Source organism: Ammospiza caudacuta, chromosome Z, assembly GCF_027887145.1.
Source record: "Ammospiza caudacuta isolate bAmmCau1 chromosome Z, bAmmCau1.pri, whole genome shotgun sequence".
Lineage (NCBI taxonomy): Eukaryota > Metazoa > Chordata > Aves > Passeriformes > Passerellidae > Ammospiza > Ammospiza caudacuta.
Window position 1 is genome coordinate 41,691,772 of NC_080632.1, and position 25,924 is coordinate 41,717,695.

A 25,924-nucleotide genomic window follows, 5' to 3' on the forward strand; every position below is an offset into this window, starting at 1 on the left:
CCCCCCTGTCCCGGTCTGTCCCGCCCTGTCCCGACCCTTGTCCCGGCGTCTGTCCCCCCTGTCCCGGTCTGTCCTGCCCTGTCCCGACCCTTGTCCCGGCGCCTGTCCCCCCTGTCCCGGTCTGTCCTGCCCTGTCCCGACCCTTGTCCCGGCGCCTGTCCCCCCTGTCCCGGTCTGTCCTGCCCTGTCCCGACCCTTGTCCCGGCGCCTGTCCCCCCTGTCCCGGTCTGTCCTGCCCTGTCCCGACCCTTGTCCCGGCGCCTGTCCCCCCTGTCCCGGTCTGTCCTGCCCTGTCCCGACCCTTGTCCCGGCGCCTGTCCCCCCTGTCCCGGTCTGTCCTGCCCTGTCCCGACCCTTGTCCCGGCGCCTGTCCCCCCTGTCCCGGTCTGTCCTGCCCTGTCCCGACCCTTGTCCCGGCGCCTGTCCCCCCTGTCCCGGTCTGTCCCGCCCCGTCCCCGCCCCCGCCTCGCAGCCGGGAGGAGCCGCGCGCGTGGCGGCACAGGAGCGCCCCGGCGCGCTGTACGGCACGCAGCGCGGTACTGTCGCGCGGCAGCAGCGCACGCAGGCGGCAGGGGCGGCCGGGCCGCACGTGTGCGGTGAGAGCGGCGGGCCCGGGACCGCGGGTGTGCCGGGGCAGCGCGGCCGGGACAGCGGGACCGCGGGTGTGCCGGGGCAGCGCGGCCGGGACAGCGGGACCGCGGGTGTGCCGGGGCAGCGCGGCCGGGACAGCGGGAACGCGGGTGTGCCGGGCCGAGCCTGCCTGCCTGTCCGTGCGCGGCCTCTGGTACCCCACCTTCCGCTGTGAGGGTTTGACTTGTCCGTGGGTGTCAAGCAGCAGGCGCAGGCTGTCGTTCCCTCACGGAGGAGCCGCGGCGGTGCAGTAATGATGTGTCTTGCTCCATTTGCAGTGTTGCCTCGATGGAGAACAGGGGTAAAAAGAAGTTCATGGGGAAGAGTGGGAAAGGACCTCGTGGGAAAGCGCCGCACGGGAAAAGGAGATTTAAAAAAGATAATGGTAAGAAGGTCGTCAGTAGGAGCCCTGACTTAATGGTTATGGTCGTGTACAGGAATGCTTGGAGTTCTTTATCTTTTCTCTCTTGGTAAATTCATATTTTGAAACGATTAGTTTTGGCAGATGAGCACAAGGAAGTGGGTGGTGACTTCAGTAAGACTTTGGCAGTGTCTTCTCTCCTTTGAAATCCTCACAGAGGTGCTGATGAATTAAGGGCTGCAAGAGCAGTTGGTGAGGTGGATTGAAACCGGCTGAATGGCTGGGTCCAGAGGCTGGTGTGCTCTTTGGAGACGACTGATTAGCAGTGGATCCCAGGAGTGGGTACAAGATCGAGTTTAGTTCAACAGTTTCATGGAGGACTTGGATGATGGGACAAAGTGCAGCAGATTTACAGGTGGCACAGAACTGCCAGGAGCGTTAGATGCACCAGAGGGTCATGCTGCCCGCCAGGGGGATTTCAGCAGGTCGGATGAATGGGATGGCAGAAACCAGTGAAGTTCTTCAATGAGCAAAGTGCAAAGTCCTGCAGCTTGAGGGGAACAGCTCCATCATGCACTGGAAAATACTGGGGAAGGCCCAGGGGCTCCTGGTGGTCGGAGCTGGACATGAACCATCAGTGTGCTCTGGTGGCTAGCTGCATCCTGGGCTGCATTAGCAGGAGTGCTGTCAGCAGATTGAGAGCTGTGTGCTTGCCCTCTCCTCAGTCCTGGTGAGGTTTCACCTGAAGTGCTGTGGCCCAGCTCTGGCTTTTCAGTGCAACAGAGATATAGACAGAGAGAGAGAGCCCAGTGAAGGGCTGCAAAGATGGTGAAGGGACCAGGGCATCTCTTCTGGTGGGAAAGGCTGAGACATCTGGTCAGTTCAGCCTGTCCCATGGAGAAGACAAGGCTGAGGGGGATCTGCTCAATGTGTACAGTGTCTGAAGGGAGAGTTCAAAGACAGAGCCAGACTTTTTCCAGTAGTGCCCAGTGACAGGACCAGAGAACAGTGGGCACAAACTAAAACACAGGGGATTCCTTCTCAGTGTCAGGAAAACCTCCACACTCCAAGAGTGGCTGCACACAGGGACAGGTTGTCCTGGACATGGTGGAATTTACCACATTGGAGACAGTCAGAAGCCACCCAGACATGTTCCTGGTTTTGAGTGGCCTTGTGGGAGCAGGAGGGTTGGAGCAGATGACTTTGAGAGGTGCCTCCCTGCCACAGCCATTCTTTAACTCTGTCTTGTGTTCAAAACTGTGCTGACTGTATGAGCCACTAATTTGCTGAAATGCTTTGAACAGGTTGCATTGCAAGCCCTTCATCTCTGTTTGATTCACCTGAAATATTCTCAGTTAAAAATTTGAAGTTGATAACCTTTTGATTCTAGACTTGGCGTTCCTACATTAAGACAAAATTATCTGAGAAGTGAAGTTAGATGGGAACCTACTGTGGGTTAGGATTCAGAAAATCCCTTTCTCTGCTGCTTCAGAACAGATGATGTTGGAGCAGCTCTGATCATGAACTATGAAAGGAGTGGGGATTGGGGGATTGATGACTTCGATGTCGGGGATGGTGAAATTGTTAATATGGAATAATCCTTTTTATGCCTGAGCTGTTACACTGCTGCCCAGAAGATAAAGCCTGGGCAGAACTTCCCTAGAGAAAACATACACACCCAGGAGCTGCAGTGAAAACATCAGCTTTGGGAAGCACATAATAGTTTTTGTTAAATACCAAATTGTTATTAGAAAGAAGTTTAATTCTTGTTACAGTAATTTTGAATCTTTTTTTTTTTTTATTTTGAAGCGACAGTAGCCATGTGATAGCAGTTTAATTTCTTTTGTGTTGGTTAATAGATTCAGGTCCACCAAGGAAAGTTTTTAACAAAGAAGATGAGGAAGAAAAGCTGAAATTCATTTCCAAGAAATTTGTTAAAGGACAGTTAAGACCTGGAAAAAATACTGTCAAACAATTCAAGAATAAACAGCAACCAGAAAAGTTTGCAAAGGAGAGAAAACGCCGGGATGGTGAAGAGGGAGGTGAGCAGATTTTTAAGCCTGGATATCAAGGGAAACCAGGTTTTGGAAAACACATTGGTCATCTAGGTTTTCCTCTTTCTGTCTGCCTTTCCAAATTGGCTGAATAACTCCAGGTTAGCTTCCTGTTTAATCTTTGCTGTGGGAAAGATTATTTCACTTGACTAAGCCTGAGGCTTAGTCAAGTAATGAAAATCAACAGTTTGGAGTTTTCTTGGAAGTCAAAAATAAAGACCCAGTAGCAAATTTTAAAATTGTCTTACCATCCTAAAGCTGTTTATTTTAATGGCAGTGTTAAGTGGTCAGCATGAAACTGGCAGTTGTTACACGATTTGCAAACACAGAGCTTTCCATGGTGTGTTTTGGACTGTTCTAAAAGCACTTGCTATAGGTTTTGGAACAGAAATTGGTGTTGATTATCCTTTACATTATTTCCTTTCTCTGGTCCAGACTATCTGGTCACATCCTCTAAGAGAAAAAAAAGCATAATGGGTGTTAACACTGCTTTTATGTTTTACAGCTTTTTTTCTTTCTGATGTTTATACAGAAAGCCTGAAGAGTTGTCTGGTATAATCATGTTAAATGGATTTCTTTTTCAAATTAATTCCTTCTGCTTGAGATCTTCATCCTTTCCCATCCTCTCTTCTAAAGTAAAGCTCTACTGGGGCAGTTAATCAGTGCTGTAAAATGAGAAGTGGGAACTTAAATGAGGGGTTCTGAAGTTCTGCAGAAATATGTCATTTGCTTGAAGGACAGTAGATTGTGTCAAGTGTTTTATTACTGCTGTTCTTGCACGTTTGCAGAATGGCTTCACATGGAATATGCACTAGATGTCTGAAAATCTAATAACAGTAGAATGTTTTTATATGCCTGTTTTAAAAAAAAGTAAACCCACAGCAAACCTTTAAATGTTGTTCATAAGAATAAATGAAAGCCTCTGTGTATTGCACTGCTCTCAAAGCATTACAAGTTTTTCTTGTCACTGTTGCTTTAGAAGAGTGATATAAAAATCAATAATATGCTTTGTAAAAATGAAAACATGAGTTTTTGAATGGGTAAAACAGTTAAGTACATGCTGCTAAATACCAATGAACAGTGCTTTAAGCTATACAAATTTTAGGTGGTGTATTTAATGCATAAATTGTGGCCCTTTTATAACATTGTTTTGCCCCAATTCGTTGTGTGGCAGTGTACAAGGGTTGTATAGTAAAATACCATGCTTAAGGAATTCGACTGAGTAAAAAGATTAGGCACGTAAAAACAGTTTAACTTCTTTTCTTTTATAGAGTTTTCAGGTATGTATCTTTGAGTTAGGGTTCTCCTTTTGGGAGAGGGATAAGGTGTGCATGAATTACAAGTAAACTAAAATGGGAGAATTATTGGGGCAGCCATAGCTGCTAAATGCATCTTCAGTCACCTTGCAAGCTATTAAGGGATTTGTGATGCATCCTGTGACAGTTTTGAGGAAAATTGTTTGAGGAAAATTAATTTTTGAGGAAAATTAATTGTTCTCCCAGTAGTCTAGATTACTAGCTTAGCATACTCATTCAAGATTTATGGCTAGCTGGGTAACTGCAGGCAAAGGCCCTGAATTGTTAGTAATTCAAGCCATAGAACTGCCACAGTTTAGACTGGTAAAGAATTCTATTGCTGCTCTTTTATTTATTGACTGTAGAAAATAATTTTTTTTTTCCCCTAAGGGTCGGATTCTAAGAAGCCAGATTGGAATGACTTCAAAAAGAAAAGGAAAGAGTTAAAGCAAACCAGACAAATTAATGATAAAAGTAATTATGATATAATTGTAAAATCTAAACAAATATGGGAAGGCATGAGAAGGTAATGACTTTTTTTCTTCCACTCTGTTGACTTCTAGTCATAAATTGCCAGAATACCATCTTTCTTATCTTGTAATTATATAAAACTATATTTCCAAACTGAGTCTCTTTGAATGAACAGTAACATTGCATGCAATTTTGTAGGTAGATCAAACAGAGTATGGTAACCTGTGGTCCTAGGAATTTGGTCTGGATTGAACTTGTATTTTAGGCTAAAATTCATAAATTTGTGAGTAATTGCTTAAGAAATTGTATTTTTTTGGTTTTTTTAGCCCTGAAATACAGAACATGCACTGATTCACCTTGATTCTGCAGTGAGATTACTGCATGAGTTTTATGTGAAGGTTCATTCCTTCTGTCTGAGGGTGTAATTGTAGAACTGGTGCCCCATATCAGCAAGAAAAGTTAATTTTGCTTCTTCTAAGTGCTTGTGCTTTGCATGTTTACAGATTTTTGGACCCGTAAGCAACTGTGACTGCAAATTTGAGTTTATGTTTCAAAAAATATTTTTGAAATTTTTACTCAAAAAAAGAATAAAGTTGAAGTGTGGAATTCTGGTTTGATTTCCACAAACTGAAACAGCTTAATCACATCTCTGTACAGGGTTAATGAATGACAGTATAAATTTGGATTGGCAGAAGCTAGCCTGGTTTTATTTGTACTGTCTTGCTCTTAATTTATAGATATAAGTGAATCATACTACAAAAAAGCTTCTTTTTCAATTAGAATTGTTTTACTAGATTTTTTTTTGCTTGTAGGAAGAAATGCAATAAGGAGAAACGAGAAAAGCTGATGAATGAACTGCAGAAGCTTCTTCATGGGAAAATTAAAAATGTAAGAAAATACTAATGACATAGTGCACAAATTCATTAATTCTTCTTTAATGAATGGTGAAACTGTGAGTAAAAATAAAAACAGGGCTGAAAGACTGCATTTGGCACCTATATTTTGGGACAGTAGTCTTGGGGTGCTTTGTCTGTCAGCTGGCTGTTGTAAAAAGTAGCCAAGTAGCTTTAGTCCTGTGAAATTTGATGTTAGCTGGGGTTCAGGAGCTCAGAGGTTTAATGAGTCACAACTGTTGCTTTGCAATTTTCTAGGGAAGTTAGTGTCCTCATGCTTAATCATACTAAATAGTCTTTCTGCTTTATTCTTGAAATGTATAAATTTGCAGTGAGAAGCATGTTGGGCTTTTCATATTCTGTGCTGAAGTGGAACAGTTTCATCATACTTTGTAATTATGAAGAAGGGGAACAAAATGGAGATACCATTTAGTGGTTTTATTTCAGTATGGAAAACCTTAACGCTTGTCCTTAATTGCCAGCAGCTGTTGTCTGTATTTTCTTTGACTTAGGGTAAAAACCCTTAAGTCTTGGTTTGTTATAAGCAGGTAACTGCTTTTCTAATTCTATAACTGGCATTACATATGGGATGAAACTATACCAGAGAGCACATACATTAAAATAATTATGGTGCATACTGCCTTTTGAATGGCCTAGAGTAACAAAATATCTGTCCTTTAGCTGGCGTTTGCACATGATTCAACCCGGGTGATCCAGTGCTTTATTCAGTATGGTAATGAGAAGCAAAGGCAAGAGACATTTGAAGAATTGAAAGGTATTTTCATTTGACTTATATGCTTTTGTATTGTGGTTAGGAAGGATTTTAAGAAACCATGTTGTTTTCTGTTGAATATTTTTACCTTTTTTTCTGAACTGATGCATCATTTCTAGTGAACTCCTCATACTTATTTAAATAATGCCTTATCATTTCATGGAGTTAATGTAGTGAAAAATAAGCCAGCTGAATGTTTCTCCCTTCTTCTAGATAGCCTAATAGAGTTGAGCAAGTCAAAATATTCCAGAAATATTGTGAAGAAGTTTCTTATGTATGGGTGAGTATCAAATGAATTTGCTCATCAGTGTTGTTTCATTTCCACCGTGAATGCTCCTTCTTAATCTGTAGTGGATCGATCATTAATAATAAATATGTCTCTGGCAACACCTTTGTAATACTATGGAGTAAAGGCAGGGGGATGCTAACTGTATTTTTCCTTTTGCAAGAAATAAAGCTAGTGCTGTACATGTCAAGGAAAACGTGACCAAAAAAATGGTTAGATTTATTGTCAGAGTTGGTCTTTGCTGTATAAAAAACACTGGTTTAAAAAAGTTTTCTTTGCTAAGCATTTCAGTATGGCATTTGTTATTCTCGATATACTTTCTCTCAAAATGCTTTACAATTTTCCCACATTCTTGGCTTTCTTTACATATTTTCCCAAGTGCCATAAGGCTGATTCAGATTCATAAATTTCATGGTTTCTGTGATAAAACTTACTACCTAAATGTGTTTCTAAAAATAAAACTATCAATAGGTAAGCTTATCTCTAGAAGTTTTACTATTTTTATTTGTAAAACAGGACAAAAGCACAAGTTGCAGAAATAATAAAAAGTTTTAAAGGCCATGTGAAAAAAATGCTCCGTCATGCTGAAGCATCTGCTGTGGTGGAATATGCATATAATGACAAAGCCATTCTGGAGCAGAGGAATATGCTGACAGAAGAGCTATATGGGAACACTTTCCAGGTTTACAAGGTGGTATTTCAATACTTTGTGGTTTAAGACAGTTTAGCCCATAAGGTGTTGTGTTAGTAATGCCTTACCTGTCTTACCTGCTATTTCTTTTGATAACATTTCTTTCTGTCAGCTGTCCAAAGGCAGTCTAGTTTACCATGTTTAAATGTTATGATTACTTGCACATTTCTAGTTTAGATAAAATTGTTGTGGGTTGTTTTAATTTGTACTATGTAAAATATGCTATGTTCTTGTATGAGCTTGCTCTGCTCATCAGAGACAGTTTATTCTTCTATAGTTTCAGTTCTCATAGTGCCTAGTCTGATATCATCCTTGCTGAGCTAAGACTTAGGTGTAATTCTTCATTAATGCTGTAGATGACTCTTGTGTCAGAGCTGTCTTGTGTCTTGTGAAAACTGAGTGTGGGCAGAATGGGCCAGTATCCACATACAGTGTTCCATTTGGGCTTAATTTTTCTCTTTGTTTTCTTTTCTTGTGGAGACTGTAGGACTTGAGTTCAAACTCCACCGAAATCTGGGTCCTATGGTATTAGATGTTCACCAGGCAGTTGGAACCTTCTTAAAAACTACAACCTCCATTCTTTTGAATTCTGTGCTTAATGATTGCTGACTTGTAAAGTTGGTATCCATTAGGGTTATGAATTTTGCTACAAAGTACAAAACTGTTTTACAAAATTACTAACTCCACTCTAATGACTTTTTCACCTGTTCCATTATACCCAAGATTTCTGTTAAAATCGTCTTAAGAAATTACCCAGCTCATTTCTGAACCTGTATTTTCTTAACAGGTTATTGTAGGTTTTAGTTAGGCATTTTGCAGCACTCAGTAGTAGAGAGGTATGTTTGTTGTGATTATGGACTGTAATTTGTACTGAGAGTCAAACAGCCCATGAAATGAAGGGCACTGTTAGCTTCTATCATTCTGGTATTTTTGGCATAAGTGCTTTAGGTAGCCATCCATAGTGGTCCAAAACCAAGATTCAGCAAATGTAGGTTTATAAAAAATTGCAGTGTAGTCTTTAAAAAGTAGCAGAGATGGTTTAAAAATTATTTCTTCTAATTGTCTATCCAGTCAGACTTTTCTTCTAAGAGCAGATTATTTAGCCTTTTTTAGCTTCTCAGTTCATTGAGTTGTTGTGTTGCCCTCTGATGTGTGCCTAAAGTAGGATTTTGGCTTAGCTCAGGAACACCTTAACACAATGCCAGTTTTATGTATTTTGCCTTCTATCTGGCACGAAGAGCTGATGTAATTGGCAATCACAATACAGTTGTGATTGGCAAAAAGCAGCTCAGGCTATAGAAGTGGGTTTTGTTTGCTGATGAGGAATATTTAATTTGTAGAAACTGAAATTTACAGCTTCTGACATAGTCAGAAAAGGTAGCTTTATATTTTTAAAATTGTAAAAATTGTTAGTTTGCAGAAAATTAATTTTGTTTTTGATATTCCTGACATTTGATTGAAAAATTTCTAAGCGTTGTAATTTTCTATGAACTCTGATTCTTACTGGTATGATTAAACCTCTGATTGTGCATTCGTTTCAGACACCAGCTGTCCCAACACTGGATAAAGTGCTAGAAGCTCAACCTGAAAAGAGAGAGGCTATCTTGGATGAAATGAAGCAGATTCTTACGCCAATGGCACAAAAGTAAGGACAAAAATCAGCTGAAGGTGTGACAATCTAGCACAAATCAGTTTGTTTCTGACATACATCTAGTATATTTGTAGGTTCAGATGACAGTGATACTGATACTCTTTTAAGCTGTAATGCTGTGGTGCTGAATAGTCTGTGGTTTTGTCCCAGGTGTCATAAAGACTATCTTCCCTGATTTTTGAACTCTCCTTCTCTGAGTTAAAGTGTCCTCTGTCCCAGTCAGACAGTTGGTAGAAATGTTGCACTGATATATTTCCATAATGCATTATTTGATGTGCTTCTCCAGTGAAGAAAATATGCTCTGTAATTTGTAAGTTTTGTTAGAATCTTCCACATGCTGTAAATGTTAAACATTTGAATCCAAAATGACCGTGTGTTTTTTGCTCACCACGCTGCCTTACTTCTTTAAATACAAATGAGGTATTGCTAACATAATTTAAAATGATTGTTTGTGGGGAGCTTGTTGCTTATTTTCAACTATCCATGTACAGAGAGGCGGTGATAAAGCACTCACTGGTACATAAAGTATTTTTGGACTTCTTCACTTACGCTCTTCCAAAACAAAGATCTGTAAGTATTTTTATTTTGCTTTTTGTCTTCTTTTGTCTTTCTGTGGAAGGGTTTTCATCTTCTTGTGAAAATGTTGTAAATTAACTAGACAAAAATACACATCTTTCGTTAATAGAGTTCTACACATCTGGTGATTCTAGATAGAGAATGGGAGACTATTGTTGTATGGATATTTATAGCTCCAGTGAACTTTCACAAGTGTTTGTGATACTTGAATTCTTTAAAAAAAGTGAGATGACTTTGATGTTTCCTCTTTTCCTGCTAAATGACCTTCTCAGTAGCTAGAGAACATAATTTAAGTGAGGACCATTGCTTGGAGTAGTTAAGCTTTCCAGTGTGTCATTTCTTAACAACTTGCAGTCATTGTCCAAAAATCTCTTGACCACAATACAGTGAAATTGGCCCTTCTGTCAGCAACCAAAACTTTGTTTGCTATATCCATATTAAATTGCAGGTTTAAGATTACATCAGACATTCTTGTATTTAGGCCTAAATCTGTCTGTGTGATGTGACATGGTTTAAGCTGGTATCCTATTTGACTTTACCTGTCTTTAAGGTCTGTCCATCAGCCTCACCTTGGTTCTGCAGCTCAGAGCGATCTCACTTCAAGTCAGGCAGAGCCTTCTAAACTTGCTGTCTCTTGCTTCTTTCTGCCAAACTGGACTCCTGAATACATCTTTGTTACTGTTAATAAACCTAAAGCTAGGGATAGGGAAGTGGATTATTTAGGACCTGTTCTGAGTCTAAATCTTCAGAGCCCAGAACATTCCTGTGCATGGTTTTATGTGATTGCTATGTCTGAGAATGCTTTTGGTTTCGCGGGCTTGCATGAATCAGGGGAATAAGGTTGTATCTCCTTGCTTGGCTTTCTGGGCAAATATGCTGGTATATGGACATGGTTTGGAGTTCGGGGTTTGGAAACCCCTTCTGCAGATCTGTTCCTGCCTGTGCTTACAGTAGTGACACCAATTGTGTTGTGACTGAACAGTTTGTAAATAATTGGTAAAATGGTTGGAGCCTTTGGCTAAAGAGCAAGAAGAACTAGGGATAAAAAGAGGCATAGGTGGGAACTGCACTTTGAGGAAGTTTATTGGATTGTAACAGAAGTAGTGTCTAGTAACCCAAGAGGGTGTCATTTGATTTGATTTGATTTTTTTCTTTGGCTTTTTCTTTTTTCTTCTTTTCTGAAGCTGTCTGGCAATGGTATTTCATTCCTTTGATATGAAGACAAAACTTCTGGCTATGTCTTGTAATACCTCATTTATAACATAACCTGGTGCTTAAATGACTTCAGTTCTTCTTACTTTCTGGCTACTACTCTGTATCTATGAATATGCATCATCTTCGAAGGTTTCTTCCTAAATTAATGTTTGTCTTTTTCTCTAGTTTCTGTCTCAGTTCTGAGCACCCTTTGTTGATTTTTTTTTGTAATAGGATAGCAGACAAGCTTCAGTACAGTTGTGATTTCATGGCATGATTATGATGAACAGTGTAATTTTACAGAGAGAAAGCTTGTGTCATTTACAGTCTTTTGGACTCCTGTTATGGCAGTTTTTCATAGGTCAGGGAAATGAGAGTGGTTCTGTAGAGCCAGTGATGGGAGTGTAGAACAGTATCCTGTGGGCAGACAAAATAATTATTTCTTGCCCACCTGCCTTGAGTTCCTCAAGCCTTTTCTTTGATGTTTTGCTTTATCACCTTTTCTTCCCCAGGAAATGATAGAAGCTATCAGAGAGGCTGTCATCTACCTGGCACACACTCATGATGGAGCCCGAGTAGTAATGCACTGTTTGTGGCATGGCACTCCCAAGGTAATGTTTGGTTTCCCTCTAATTAGTTCTCTCTGACTGCCTATATGGGTCCTTCTGCTTATGCACATTTTGAAGCAATTAACAATTTGAGAGCAAGGTTAAAAACTGGCTCTTCTTTATCTGTTGACAAACTTGGGCAGTGATTTTTGTGACTCAAATGCTTTAATTAGAACTTCTATAGGAGAAGCATCTCCTTTTATTTTTAGTAGAGGTTTTGGCAGTGACACCAAAAAACAAAAGTGTAAGGTTATTGGCATTTCATTTATCCCATGGGTTTCTTAATATAAGTGAAATTGACAGTAGGGAGGGAACATGTTTGTGTGAAACCATGTTTGGCTTTAGAATGCCAAGACTTGCAAAATGTTATAGGAAGTGTGGTTTAGTTTCATCAGCTGATACAGTATCCAGAAATACTTTTGGTGTAATACATGTCATCAAATATTGGAACTAATGTAATGCCTCCTATGTTTTTCTCTATTAAAAAATAAAAAAATATTACTTATTAAAATAGTCCTCTTGCTAAAGAATGCACAAAAAAAATTTCCTAGGATCTAGGCATAGTAATGGATCTAAAGAAGACTGAACAGTGATTCCAAGAGCCAAAATTACAGGGAACTTTCTGACAAAATATTCTTGCTAGTAATAGGGGTTTAAACCAAGCTAGAGTTTCAAGTTCTGTTGAATATGTTTCTTACCAAATGAAGAGATGAAATGCATTCTTTAATTAATGAACAAAATATGAATGAACATATGTGATGGTTTGGGGTTTTTTGTTTGCTGTGGTTTTTTCCAAGTTTTTTTGACATGTCCCATTGGTGATCTGGGCTTGTAAATATACCATGGGATCCGTCTGGGTTCAAGTTACAATTCAGGTTTAACTTTCCATGCTGGTTCTGGGTGTAAAGTAATAGAATATGTGTTAGTCTTTGATAGATGCCTTTGCCTTAGAAAGCAAATTGAAGATTATCTTTTTGAAAGGTGTAAATAGCAGTTTAGTTACTCAGAATCACTGGTATTCTAGGCTCATTTGAGTTTCTTCTTTCCTTTTGGATAGGACAGGAAAGTCATTGTGAAAACTATGAAGACGTATATTGAAAAAATAGCAACGGTGGGTGTATATTAATAATTTATTTCATAGTCTCTGAAACTTGTGATTTGATTGAGGCTAGCTTGAATGTTCTTTGGTACTGGGAACAATTTTGAGATCTTAATAAAACCAGTCTTAAAATAGCAGTGATGTATTAGGTAATATAAAATAATTGAACTGTATGGAATATTTGAAGACATGCCAAGAAGCTTCATTGTGAGCACTGCATGTAGTACTGCGCTTCATTATGGCTGAGTTCATTATTATTCCTCAGTTTTCTTTCTACTTTTTATTTTGTTGATCCCAACTTTGTACTGCATCTTCATGTGTCTCATTGGTTAATTCTCCTTGGTTGGGAGTAAAACAGCCTGTATAAAGAGGAGGAGTTAAAATCAAGATATGCTGGAGATGTCACTGAAAAGGCTCTCTTAACATGTGTTTTGCTTTGAAGATGCTCAATATTTTTTTCAAGTCAGGAAGCTTCAAAATACATTGGCATACAATGGAAGAAGTCTGTTTTACTTTTTAATGAAAAACATGTTTTTGTAGTCTGCAGTACCAGCAGAGTAACAGTTGAAACCAGATTTCACACCTACACCTACGGGCAAAACAGTAGGTGTAATGAGCTTCTTAATTGTTATTGTGGCCTCAATCAGTGGCATTCAAGCATTTTGATCTCATCCCGGGCATATATCCCCAATATATATATTTATGTATAAATCATATGCCTTTACTACTATAGTAGTGTACATTATAATAGAAATAGAAAATTTGAAAGGATGAGATAAAAATAACCAGAGGCTAATTTTATTTTTTATTAATGGTTCCAAAAATATTTTCTTTCTGCACCACAGTGGATTGTCTTGTGCAGCCCACTTTGAGGGCCACTGGTCTAGGTAATCTTTCTCTCCATAATTTAGCACTAGAATAAATGAATTGTTTAATTTTATAAATTATATGGAAATATGAGACAGTGGGTAAATAATAACTAACACAACACTGGAGCGCAGAAGATCTGGTTTCACTTTGATGTAGCGCCTCACTGACATGCAAGTGAAGTGATTTGTTTGTGCCCTTTTGGGTGTACTGGAGACTTGATCTCCAGCAATGCAGTAAAGACTGTATGGCTCATTGCAGAGATATGATCTCCAAAAACATTGTATGTGACTTAGTTCACTTCTAAGCAAATCAACAATAGAAATAAAGTCTGTATGTGATGTTGCTGTAGGGAAAATACTATGATTTCAAATGTTGATAATGCAGTAGGATTAGGTTAATAGCTTGCATGTGATAAAACAGTATATCCACTGGAAATGGAAGATTTTTCTTTGTTTTAAAAACATATTTCTTTTAACAAGCCTTGCTTTTGAAAAGAAACCTAACTGTTGGACTTCTCTCATTCTTTAACAGTAGTCAGAGTTTGCCTGTGCTTCGTGTTGTGTTATATTTGAGACAAACCCTCAGAAATCCTGATTATAAGTCAGTATATTCATAAAAAATTATTGCATGTGGTTTCTGATGTCTCATCTTTGCAGGGTGAATTTTCTCATCTGGTCTTGCTGGCAGCATTTGATTGCATTGATGACACTAAACTTGTGAAGCAGTTAATTATATCAGTAAGTAATTGAATTTCTCCTAAAATAGTATATTAAATAGTGTCAATGTGTTTGTCAGTGTATAGGAGGATGAAAGTAGGAACCCATCTGCTTTTTTAGACTATTTAAATACTTCCCATCTTTTCTGTTTCATGATATTTATGTATCATGATTAGTTTTTTCTTTTCCTAGCAGACTGTAGCACTTTCAGACATAATTTTAATTATTTATTTGAATTAATTTTTAAGCTAGGTTCAGCAGTTGCTGGAATTTTCCCTTTTAGTACATATTCATTCTGGATAAGGGGTGACTGGAGTCTTTTTAAAGTCAATGTCTTTTATCATAGAAGTTTAAACTCTACTAGTATTTCTAGAGATGAAATTGGTGGAAAACTTGAGAATGGTGATGGTACCTTATTGATTTTACAAGCTAAACTATTTGCATCCTCTCAGCAGAGAAATTCACATTGACGTACGTGGTGTAATCTGCTTGCAGTAGTACTCATGCTATAGCTGTAGGGGCTGATGGGTTTAGGGGAAGTGGCAGGGAGATAAAGGTGAGGCAAATCTTCTGGGTGTGGAGAAGGAATATGAGGAGAAAGTGGTTCTGATGAGGCTTGTTTTGCAAAGTAGAGGAACAATTTTTCCTTTGTGAAACTTTTTGTAGGGTGCAGTTGGGGTTTTGTCATAGGGATTTGGCCCTTAGACTGTGCCTATCTAATGGGCCTGGAATGATCAAAGCATCTCCGTGTGGAGGTGGCTTTTGTTCCTCAAGGATTACAGCTGTGATTGCAGCTGGGTTTGGTTCCCAGAGCCAGGCCTGGAATGTTACAACTTCTGGGAAAGGTCTAAGGAAGTAAGTTCTGACATATCTGAGCTGTCCTAATATGATATATTTGACCTATTCCTGTACTATGTAACAAGCACTCTGCTTTCTGGAGAGTTTATTAGTTCAGATACTGTGTCTTTAGCTGAGCTTCCAAGATGTCATTTAATTACAGAATCATCTGAGATCAAGAATTAATCCATTATCAAAGATAATGGAATGTTTATTGTTTGGTCATCCTACAACATCAGTCTGGGCAGAGAATGGAGAACACGACGTGGCCTTTGCACATACACAGTTGGCCATCAGGTCTTAGGTGTGGTGAATAATGGGGAAAGGATGGTGGAAGAGGGAGAGAAAAAATCTTAGGATCAAAACCAGCTCTTCAGATAACCAATGAAAACTAGTAGCAGATGATGGGGTGGGGGCATCTTAAAATCAAGCATTGAAGCATATTCTGTAGAGGAAACCAATCTTTAAAATTATTTCAAAGAGCAGTTGCACTTCAAAGATACCTTATAGAGATTATCATTCTGTCCATAAAAAAATACAGCTTTAGGAAGATAAAAAAAAACGAGTAGAACTTGAGACAGAGAAAAAGCAATTTTTTTTGGTAGTTTTTTTGTTTTGGGAGTGTTTTTGTTGGTTTGGAATTTTTTGGTAGTATTGCAAAATTCACATTTGTCTGGTTGGCAGTATGGGCTGAGAATTAGTAGGTAAAGGAGGGCTTTAAGCTCTTTAAATCCTCTGAAGGAAAGTCTCTTCTTACCATCATCTCCCAGGTCCACAGAAACTTAATCCTGGACCAAAGTCTGTCTGTGGTGCTTTGAACTTTGGTATGTGATTGGAACTGTACACTGAGTGCCTGGCATGTGTAAGGATTCAGGCAGATTACAACACAAAATCCCTCTTTTTCATGAGGACTCCAGAAAGATGGATACATTACCAACAAGAGATAGCATGTCTCTGTTATTTAGAGTTTCTCCTGGTACTTTTTTTGCAGTTCTAATACTGATAGTGACCAAGAACTATTATTTCATTAGTATTTTGTTGTGGTTTGTTTACTCCCATAGGAAATAAAGGCTTCTTTGCCTGATATAATAAACAACAAATATGGAAAGAAGGTCTTGTTGTACTTGCTAAGTCCTAGAGATCCTGCCCATTTTGTTCCAGAAATCATCACACTTTTGCAACAGGGAGATGGAAACGCCTATAGGTAACTCAGATATGAAAATTACATGGTTTTTCTTAAGAGCCCAGAAGAAGTCATGCAACTTTTTGTCATGATTTAATTTCAACTTTTCTTCATAATAAATCTAAGTAATGTAAATATATATAAATAATACACATTTGCCCCTTTTATAAAGGGCAAATATTGTGATATATTTTGTGTGTAAGCTCATATATCAAATTTAGTGTAGAAGAAAATTTGTAATATGATTACTGGTTCTTTGGCTATCATAAAAGTATATCTCAAAATCTAGCAATAAGAATGGAAATTGTAAATTTGGTTTCAGTCTCTGATATTGACATTGATGCTTACCAGCTTTTGAAGAGGGAGCAGTTCTAGATGACTAGTAAGCTGTGTAAAATACATTACCATAGTTGAGATAACAAAATGAAAAGAAATAGTAAATGTTACTTCCAAGAAAAAACTCAAGAGGTTTTGAGACAGTCAGCTTTAAACACATTTTCACTCCATGCGTTCTTAAATTCCGTGTCCAACATGCGTTTAATTGTACATGAAACAGAGGGAACAATAATGCGTGCATTTGAATCTAGCAATAATTTAAATGTCTCAAATAGCGCATACATTCTGAAATTTCTTGTTACTTGATGTGCATACAGTGCAAATCTTCTGCAGTAATGTGCTGTCTCTTTCATCAGTAAGAAGAATACTGAACTCCGTCGTCATGAACTCCTGGAAGCCATTTCCTCACCTTTGCTAGAATATTTGCAAGAACATACCCAAGAAGTAGTGATAGACAAAGCTACTTTTGTCTTGGTTGCTGATATTTTAAGAACAGCTCTTGGTGACATCCAGCCTGCACTAGATGCAATTGCTAAGTTAGCAGCAGAAGAGCTGGTTCCAGGGGGCCGTGATGGACAGGTAATGTACAGAAGACAAGGTGCTGATATCCTGCAGATCTTCTGCATCAGTAAAATGAAGTCTGGTCTTGATTTCCTTCATGTGTGTCATCACTGTACTGCACTGATAGCACTTGCACATTAGATGTGATCCTGTTTTCTGACTTGTTGAATTCATAGTTTATTATTAGCCCATCTGGAGAGATGGCTTGAAGCCAGCATTTCGTATGAGTTGTAGGGCAAGGTGCTTCATGATGTTCAATCTTCAGAACTGCTTTAAACACTTTGTGGGAAGGTTGCTGACAAGCATGTTACACAGCCTAATGTGCAGTGAAGCCCTTAGCAAAGTTTTATAGGTCATTGGACTGTTTACATTGAGAGGGACAGAATCTCTTACCTTTCAGGCATGCATATCTCCATGCAAGGAAAGATCTCAGATAAGCGCTGTTTGTCTTCAAAGTATGACCTTCTTTTCAAAGAGTTCCCCTCCTCTACTTTGTTGAACTCAGTCAGATATGTGTCCATAGACTAGAAAACAAAAAAATATGATGTGTACTGTGTAATGTGAACTACACATGTTTTCTGTGACTTTCTGTAAACCATACTGTAGTTGATTTTCAGGTGTGAAAATGTGAAAGGTCTAGAAGTTCTGGCAGAGACAGACCAGGAGGTTTTGTTTATTAAGAATGAAGTCCTTGGAAGGGTGGATGAAATGTTGGTTGGTATAGTTTATATTACTGAAAGATAAATGTTGCAGGGAAGATGGTAAGAGTTAAAATGGTCAATTGAAATGAGTAAACAGAAGTTTACTTCAAACTTGTTATACTAGTATAGGTCATGACTCAGTGAATCAGTGTGACGGCAGAGTGAATAAACCAAGCAGAAATATTTATGGGCAGGCATGTAACTGAATTTTGAACCAACATCACTAAATAATTTTGGGGTTTTTTTTGTTTGTCTATTCCCCTTAAAGCTCCACATTGCAGAACATCCTGCAGGCCATCTAGTTTTGAAATGGTTAATAGAGCAAGATGAAAAAATGAAAGCGAGTGGAAAAGAAGGTATGTTGGAAATACAGCTTTATTTTCTCAGATTGACTTCAGAGTAGTTTGCTATCTGACCTCAGATAAGATAGTTGCAGTTATTTCTTTGAGTATGCTAGTATATGGAAAAATTAATGTTTTTGCTTCTATATTTTTGCTGTTGTGAGCTGCTATACAAACAGAATGCCAAGGATATGTTTGTTTTTTTTTGCACTGTAAGCAGTGGTTGGGGTTTTTTTCTCAGTACTTTATTGTATATTTGGGGCAGAGTTCATTTCTATGCTTACAATGTCTTGACAGCTTTGCTAAATTACATAGTAGTTTAAGGATAATAATAGAAACAGTGAAGTCTTTCTTACAGGAGCCCCTGTTCCATTAGTCCTTGTAAGCCGGGCTGTAATCTTTACTGTGTTCATTAGTGCTGCTGGGTTAATGCTTTGTAACTGTTACTAAAATAATTTGTGCACAAAAATAGGACATCTTTTCTAGTTTATGTTCCATAAGGCAGATATTGGGCACAGATGTTCTCATCTTAATTTAGCTTTTAAACTTATGTTATTATGTAACTGTAAAATGTTCTGTGGGTATCACTCTATCCTAATAGTGATTACCTTTTCTCATACAGAAAGCTCAAAAAATGAAAGCACATGGTTGGCAAAGTGTAATTTGAGGGAACTTCTCTGTGTGTAATAGTATTTTTGTCTATGTAGAATTATCAGATCTTGTTAAACTTTTTATTTCTTTTCCTCTTGCTACATTTAGGTAGCCACTATTTCCTTTAAAAATGTTAGTTGTGTTTTATTAAATGCTTCTGAATGTTTTCCCTCTTCTCAAGCAGATCATTGAAAATGTCCAAAGGAAAACTTTTGTGTCTTTCAGAGACTTGCCTATCTGAAATGATGATCTTAATCTGGATTTATTTCTGTAAAAACTGTACAATTTCCAGTTTAATCACATGCTATTCCCTTTGGTTTTCTCCAAAAAAGTACCATTCATAATTTCTGCTCTAAGTTTATTAAATTGTCATTAAACCCTAAACAAATTCCTATCACATGGGGAGCAAGTTGTATAAAATCTAACCTGTCTTCAGGTGTAATTGGGATCTAAAGTGACAACGAAAAACAGCTGCAGTACTTGGAGGCTGGTGTTTTTTGGGGTTGAGTGGGGTTTTTTGCATTGTTTACTGATAAGTTTGCTCAGCAGGCCAAGTTGAAAGAACAGTTTCCATGCAGTTCAGTTCTTTAAATTTAGCTGGGGCCTTGAAGTCAAACTAGGTAATGTAATGAGTCTGAAGTCAACTTAGGCTTTCGAAGCTACTGAAGAAATAGAGCTCTGGAGCACCAGTACAGCTGAAAAAGATAAAGTTTGTGCATCAATCAAGGATTAGCTCTGAAATTTTAAATAACTTCTGTTCAAATTCTTTTCCTTCAGTTGTAGAGTCAGATACTTAAAAATATAACATTTTTCAACAGAGGTGTTTACATATTTAATATATTGCATACCATGACCTGTTCAACCAGAATGATTCTGTGATTCTTGCTGAGTTCTCTCTTTGGACTGGATGGCTGCTCTAAGATATTAATAGCCTTTTACACCCGTTTTAAAAAACAAACAAGTTTGCATACTTTATAATAGTAAACTGTCACACAGTACTGCTGTTGTTTAACAAATTCCATGCAGTACTTGGAAGCAGTCGAATATCTATAAAGGTCTGCAATGCATTGAACAGTCAATTATTTTGAGGGGGAAGAACTTTGTGAATACTTGGGGGACTGAAAACTATTTGATTAAATCAAAACTACAGAGAACTTTCAACAGGCTTCTTTGTAAAAAGATATTGTCTCATTTTTTTTACTTCCCTGCTTCTTTCTCACATTTTGCAGTTTGCTTTGGGAGAACACTGGTAGAACATGTTGGTATTGAGAACCTGAAGACTTGGGCAGAAGTAAATCGAGGTGCCATTATTCTTTGTTGGTAAGTGTGGCGCATGACTACTTCTGATTAAATAAACCTTATTAATTTCTTGAGCAGCTGCGAGAACATAAATTGAAATTTATACCAACAAAATGATATTCAGCATGTGCTATCTTGAATGCAGCTGGCAAGTCTTGAATGAAACAAGGGTTAGAAAAATTCAAATCAGTGTTTCCATAGATTATTCCTTGAATTTCATCTTTTGTAGTACTAGGAAGCAGCTCAGTATCAGAAAATCTGAAGATTAAAAACATTTTTTTTTAATTGTGCCTACCATGTCTTGTTTTACAAGCACAAAACTCCCAAAAGAGCAGTCCACAAGTAGCTACATTAAAATAATTAACTTCAGAATACCTGGGACTGGTGGCAGCATACAAAAATCTGTAAATTGTTTTGTTTTGTTTTGTTTGTTTTGGTAAATTACTGTTTTGTGTTGATGCTTTAATTGCAAAGCTTAAAAAGTTCTCACACTGAAGCAGAGTAGTGTTTGGAAGAGACCATACATAAGAATAGACTTATATGCAAAGGCCTATGATGAGCTAACTGGCTCACAAATTTGAAGCAGTGAGCCATGCAGCTAGTGAAATCAAAAACACCCCACAGGGATCAGATTGAGATTAACATTTTTTATCAAGAGTGAACTGCAGTGTTAATCATTGCTGCTTTCACTTTGTAGCTGCTTGTCAGTATCAGGTCACAGAAACCCAAGGTTTTGTCCTATAACCTGAAGTATGTGGTCTGTGTTCTGGAACTTCTTTTATCAGCCTTGCCCTTCTGGCACCTCATAAAGACTTTCACTGAAGCAAAGTCAGCAAACAATTCAAACAGACAACATGATTTTTAACTTTAAGTGCCTTGATCTCTTTTTTCTGCTCCACTCTTCTCTGTCTTAAAGTTACTTTTAGATTCCTTGCTCTTGCCTTCCATCTCTGCTATTTATCAGTTTAGAGTACGGCTGCTTCAATGTTTGTGCTCTTTTGCAAGGTGAATCAAAAGCCATTTTTACTTCTGTTAGCTAATCTGAGTTTAATTCTTACTTTTTTTAGTCATTGTACACTCAGATCATTAGTGAGAAGAACTGGTAGTGGAAGAGTAGTTGCAATCCAGATACAAAACCAGTTCACACAATATCTTACTAGTCATATGTATGTGGCTGTTAAGATTGTTCAGCTGCCAAAATGATAATGCTCTTTCTTTGCCTCTTATAACAGGCCTTTAGAATTCAACAAATGCACCTAATTCCTTTATCTGATCCTGTGCACAGATGTTCAGTGAAGTTTTGTTAGAAAGACTTACTCACTGACACTATATAATGCTTGGATATTTTTCCTTTAAGTCAAGGCTGAACAAGATTCATTTAACATGTGATGTTGCTGGTATATGTACTAAGCTGTTGGGATTGTCGAAATATATTTGTAAAGTAAATTAATAGATTTTTTCCTATATTTAACACTTTAATAACTGTTCGTGATCACTGTAATAGTCTTTTAATAGACATAGAAGACTTAGATATAAAACAGGAAACTGTTTGAATTGATCATTAAAGAAATTGGCCCAGGAGTGGTGTGTTTTGTGGAAAAGTCTGTGAGGAATGGCAATCTTTCTCTGTCTCCACTATTGCTCATGTCACTACAAGTGGAGCCTTAAGAAGTGTCCTTTGTTACCACGTGGGGGATCTTACCTCCCAGACTGGCAGTATTTCATCCATAATGAAACTTAACTAACAGGAATGAGAGAAAAAAGTATATTGTGGGGCTGTTTGTATGTGTGATGAATTTTGTTGGTAGTCTTTGGTTTATTTCACTTTAAATAACACTTATTTCACAATCTAAATTCTTTCTAGAGTGAACTTCTCTTAATGACTTTTTAGGCATGATGTCCTTTTGTTTAAGCAGCTGAGAGCACACAAACATAACCATCTCCTTTTGTTCATTTCATGTCACACTGGCTTACTTCACTATCACATAGCAATTAATCGCATTTTTGTTTAACTGCATGCACTGAAGCCAAGAGACTACCTAAATTGTACAGCAGTGATTAATTTAGTCTGGTGTAAAGTAACAGCAGGGGATTCTTTAACATGAAGTAATGGCTGATTTTTAAAAAATCTTTTCATTTAGAAAACCCAGGTACTTCTTGTCATGGTTTGACATTGACCAAATGCCAGGCACCCATGAAAGCCACTCACTCACCCTCCCCTGCCGCAGCTGGGCAGAGGAGAGGAAAAAAATTATCAAAAGGTTCATGAGTTAAGATAAGGGCTGGGCGAAAACACTCCAAGTGCAAAGCAGGTTTAACTTAAAGGTAGAAAGTGCATTTATTAATAACAGAATCAGCAGAGGATAATGAGAAGTAAAATAAGCCCTTGAAAAGAAAAACCCACTTTTTTCTCCTCCAGCCCTTCCCTCCTTTCCACAGGCAGTGCAGGGAGACAGGGCATAGGGGTTTGGTCAGTTTGTCACCCGGGGTTTTCTTCTGCTGCTCAGGGGGAGGAGTCCTTCCCCTGTGAGGCCATGGGGTCCCTCTCACAGGACACAGTTCTCTGTGAATTTCCCCGGTGTGGGTCCATTCTCACGAGCAGCAGTCCTCCCAAAACTGCTGTGGTGTGGTCACTCTTCCATGGGGTGCAGTCCTCCAAGGACAGGCTGCTCCACCCTGGAAGCAGGGGCCCTCTCTCTCCCATAAAGTCTCCCACTGGATCACAGCCTCCTCCAGACATCCACCCAATCCAGAATGAGCACATCCCCCATGGGCTGCAGGTGGATCTCCCATGGATCTCCATGGGCTGCAGAGGCACAGCTGCTTCACCATGGTCTGCACCATGGCCTGCAGCTTGGCTCCAGTGCCTAGAACACCTCCTTCCCTCCTTGTCCTGCACTGACCTTGGTGCTGCCATGCTGTTTCCCTTACACGTTCTCACCTCCTCCTCTTCTCTGGGTAGAAAAAAGCTGTGTGTCTACTTTGTTAGGAATTTCTTCTTAAATATGTCATCACAGAGGTGTTACCAACATCTCTCATTGGCCCAGTTTTGGCCAGAAGCATGTCCATCCTCATAGCCATCAGGGATTGCTCTCCCAGACATGGTTGAAGCTTCTGCCAGCTTGTCACAGTAGCCACTTTTGTGGCCCCCCCAGCTACCAAAAGCTAGGCCATATAAAACTAACACACTTCTTTTGTCATAAAGAATCTCAAATGTTCAGACAGAGGTAATTTTCAGACAATGCTAGTTCCTCCTAAAGCCATGATTGATTTTTGTTTTGTTGTTGGCTTTCGGAAGCCATCTGTCACATATGCGGAGATCTGAAACTGAGAATTACTCAGTGAGTCCATTTGAAAATTTTTGGCTATCTAGTCCTTTAAGTTTATTTGTCAGTTATAAGCAGTGCATGTGCTTGGCTTCTCAGTAACCTGGTATCCTCTGGACCTTCTCCTTTCCTTGCTCTACTTGCTTTTGATTGTAATAAAAATATATGGGACCTGGTTCTGACTTAGTACTATCTTGAGGATCCCAAAGGTAATGAGAGGACCCTCTGCATGCTCACACGTGTACTAAGTGTTGTAAGTACATGAATGTCATAGATGCTTGCCTATTTAAATTTCTATATATGACTTTTTGGTATATTTTTAAATTTTTAAATGGTGTGTAACATCAGAGTAGAACATGGATAAGAATGTACTTCACCAAATGTGTTATTGACTTCCTTTATTTCTGTAATCTGTGGAAGTTATGTTTTACATCCACAAAATACATAGGTGCCAGCTTTCCAGACCTTGTAAGAACTTAAAAAATAGTAGTTTAAAAATATCCCTCTCTGTCACTATGTTGGTCTTTTGGCTGTGTTATCAAACATGCAGATGTTCTGTATTAGTAATGTTCTCTTGACATACCTGTGATTACTATGAGTTTGAAAGCAACATCACGTGTATAGCTGTCAGAAGCTGGCATTCATTTTTAGAGGTAAGTAAAATGCAGTCCAAAGTGGCTTGCTACTTTGTGTAGTCCTTGTCTCTTGTGGTGAGTGAAACATACATACCTTTCCATGTTAACATACCTTTCCATGTTAATTACCAGTGTGTTCAGGATGTCCTTTTCCAGGATTCTGGACTTCCTTGCTTTTTTCAGGGGCACGTGAGTCATAGAAGAGATGACAAAATACCACTCTCAGCTGAATTCAGTTTTAAAGAAGGGCTCTTGATTAAATGGTACCATTACAGCTAAAAGTGTAACACAATTTGCTGCTAAAGTTTGTTGTAAAGTCATAGAAATAAATCTGGGAATGAAGTAGCTGAAAATTGTGGTGTTGTCAGATGGACATCCAGTGCTTTTCTGCCTATATTGTTGCCATCCAGCACAGGATTTGGTGCCCTAAAGGAGACAAAATTTAAATCTTATCTTAAGCTGTGTTAATTCCTTTATGTCTTACTCAGTTCAGTATGCCATGTCTAATCATTGCTTAAAAGGTAGGTAAGAGGTAAGCTTTTAGGTTGATGTAAATTTGGGAGCCACTTGGAAGAATCCTAGGGATTGTAAGGACTTGCAGTATCATGCAGCCTGCTTCATACCAGTGCATGGGTGTTACAGTTGCACAAACTGGCTGTAGAATGCACTCTTCTAGCCAGTGTTCACTGGTAACTTTGAAGTAGCAAATTTGGTATGTCATTAACTCAGCAGATCTTCAATCCAAGAATATTTCAATGTTAACTGAAGAAAAGGACAGGCACTACTAAGCTGATAGTATTTTACAGCTTATGATGAATTTCTTTGTTTCTGAGGAAGAGAATTTATCTGGGAAATCTGATTTGGTTTCCAAAAGTAGTATCTGAAAGGAGAACAGAACTGGTTAGGCTTCATCGTTCTTCACTAACTGCAGCGTGAAAGTACAATAATGAAGGTGCTTGATGTACATTAGATGTACTTCACTGCATCCAGTTTTAGGACCTGCATTACAAGAAAGGCACCAACAGCTGGAGTTAATTCAATGGAGGGCGACTGGCATAGCCTGGGGCAGGGTCCCTTGGCTTGGAAGGAGAGGCTATGCGGCCAAGTCTGTTTCAGCTGGGAAAAGGGGCAGCTTGTAGGCTCCTGAGAGCATGTCTGGCACCAGTGGATGAATGGAGAGCTGGTCCCTTCACAGCAATGTGTGAGTAGAGAGTAAGAGGCAGTGGTACAAGCTTAAACAGAAGAGGCTTAGGCTGGAGATAAGGAAAAACCTTTTTCCCATGAGGATGGTGCAGCAGTGGGGCTGGGGTCCACGGAGTTCTGGCTGTCCCCAGCCTGGCAGGTTTGAAGCCCAGACTGGGTGAAACCCAGAACAGCGTGGTCTGACTCAGTATTTGAAATTGCATTGAATAGGGATCAGCAGTTTCTTGCAGACTGATTTATCCTCTGTTGACTGTGTTCTGACTTGAAGTTTCATATTTTATGGAATGTTTTACATCTTTTTTATAGTATATATAGCCAGATGATAGTGTCCGGCATGAACTACAGTCGTCTTAAATAGTTATTGTTTCCTGTCATGGACTGCTTCTTTTTCTATAACCTGCATGCTGATCTTTGATATCCTTCATTTTTTTCCTGTGTCTTGCAGCCTTCTCCGAAGCACTGATGAAAATGTGGCAAGCATAGTCAAAAAAGGATTAAAAAAGCTCATCCCAAAGCTGAAGCAGAATAAAAATGTAAAAGGAATAGAAGCATTACTGGAGAAATTGACTTCCTAGTGTAAATTAATCTAAAATAATCATTTACTTCAATGCAGTCAGCTGAGATTTGGTAAGATTTTGTACCGTGCTTGTTTTAAGAAGCAGTGTATGCATTTGTATATTAAAT

The 25,924-nt window shown here is 38.9% G+C and overlaps 1 protein-coding gene across 3 annotated transcripts; it reads left to right on the top strand.

The window, feature by feature from the left end:
* The first annotated feature begins 475 nt into the window (after window positions 1-475).
* Window positions 476-25,924, top strand: PUM3 (pumilio RNA binding family member 3). 3 transcript variants are annotated; one of them, XM_058823816.1, is made up of 18 exons: window positions 476-596; window positions 909-1,015; window positions 2,851-3,033; window positions 4,731-4,866; window positions 5,624-5,699; window positions 6,386-6,479; window positions 6,690-6,756; window positions 7,279-7,453; window positions 8,995-9,098; window positions 9,596-9,674; window positions 11,387-11,485; window positions 12,540-12,593; window positions 14,108-14,188; window positions 16,066-16,208; window positions 16,880-17,102; window positions 18,054-18,141; window positions 20,007-20,097; window positions 25,686-25,924. In XM_058823816.1, exons 2-18 carry the CDS (start codon window positions 919-921, stop codon window positions 25,813-25,815), a joined length of 1,920 nt encoding a protein of 639 aa, XP_058679799.1. In that variant the 5' UTR covers window positions 476-596; window positions 909-918; the 3' UTR covers window positions 25,816-25,924. The 3 variants fall into 3 exon arrangements, with proteins under 3 accessions (XP_058679799.1, XP_058679801.1, XP_058679800.1); XM_058823818.1 differs by having other exon boundaries at window positions 586-662; XM_058823817.1 differs by lacking the exon at window positions 476-596 and adding an exon at window positions 675-701.

Coding starts and splice junctions, on each gene's coding strand:
- PUM3 (XM_058823816.1), top strand. CDS start 919: ATGGAGAACAGGGGTAAAAAGAAGTTCATGGGGAAGAGTGGGAAAGGA. Junction 1,016..2,850: donor GAGATTTAAAAAAGATAATG/GTAAGAAGGTCG, acceptor GTTGGTTAATAG/ATTCAGGTCCACCAAGGAAA. Junction 20,098..25,685: donor GGTGCCATTATTCTTTGTTG/GTAAGTGTGGCG, acceptor TGTGTCTTGCAG/CCTTCTCCGAAGCACTGATG.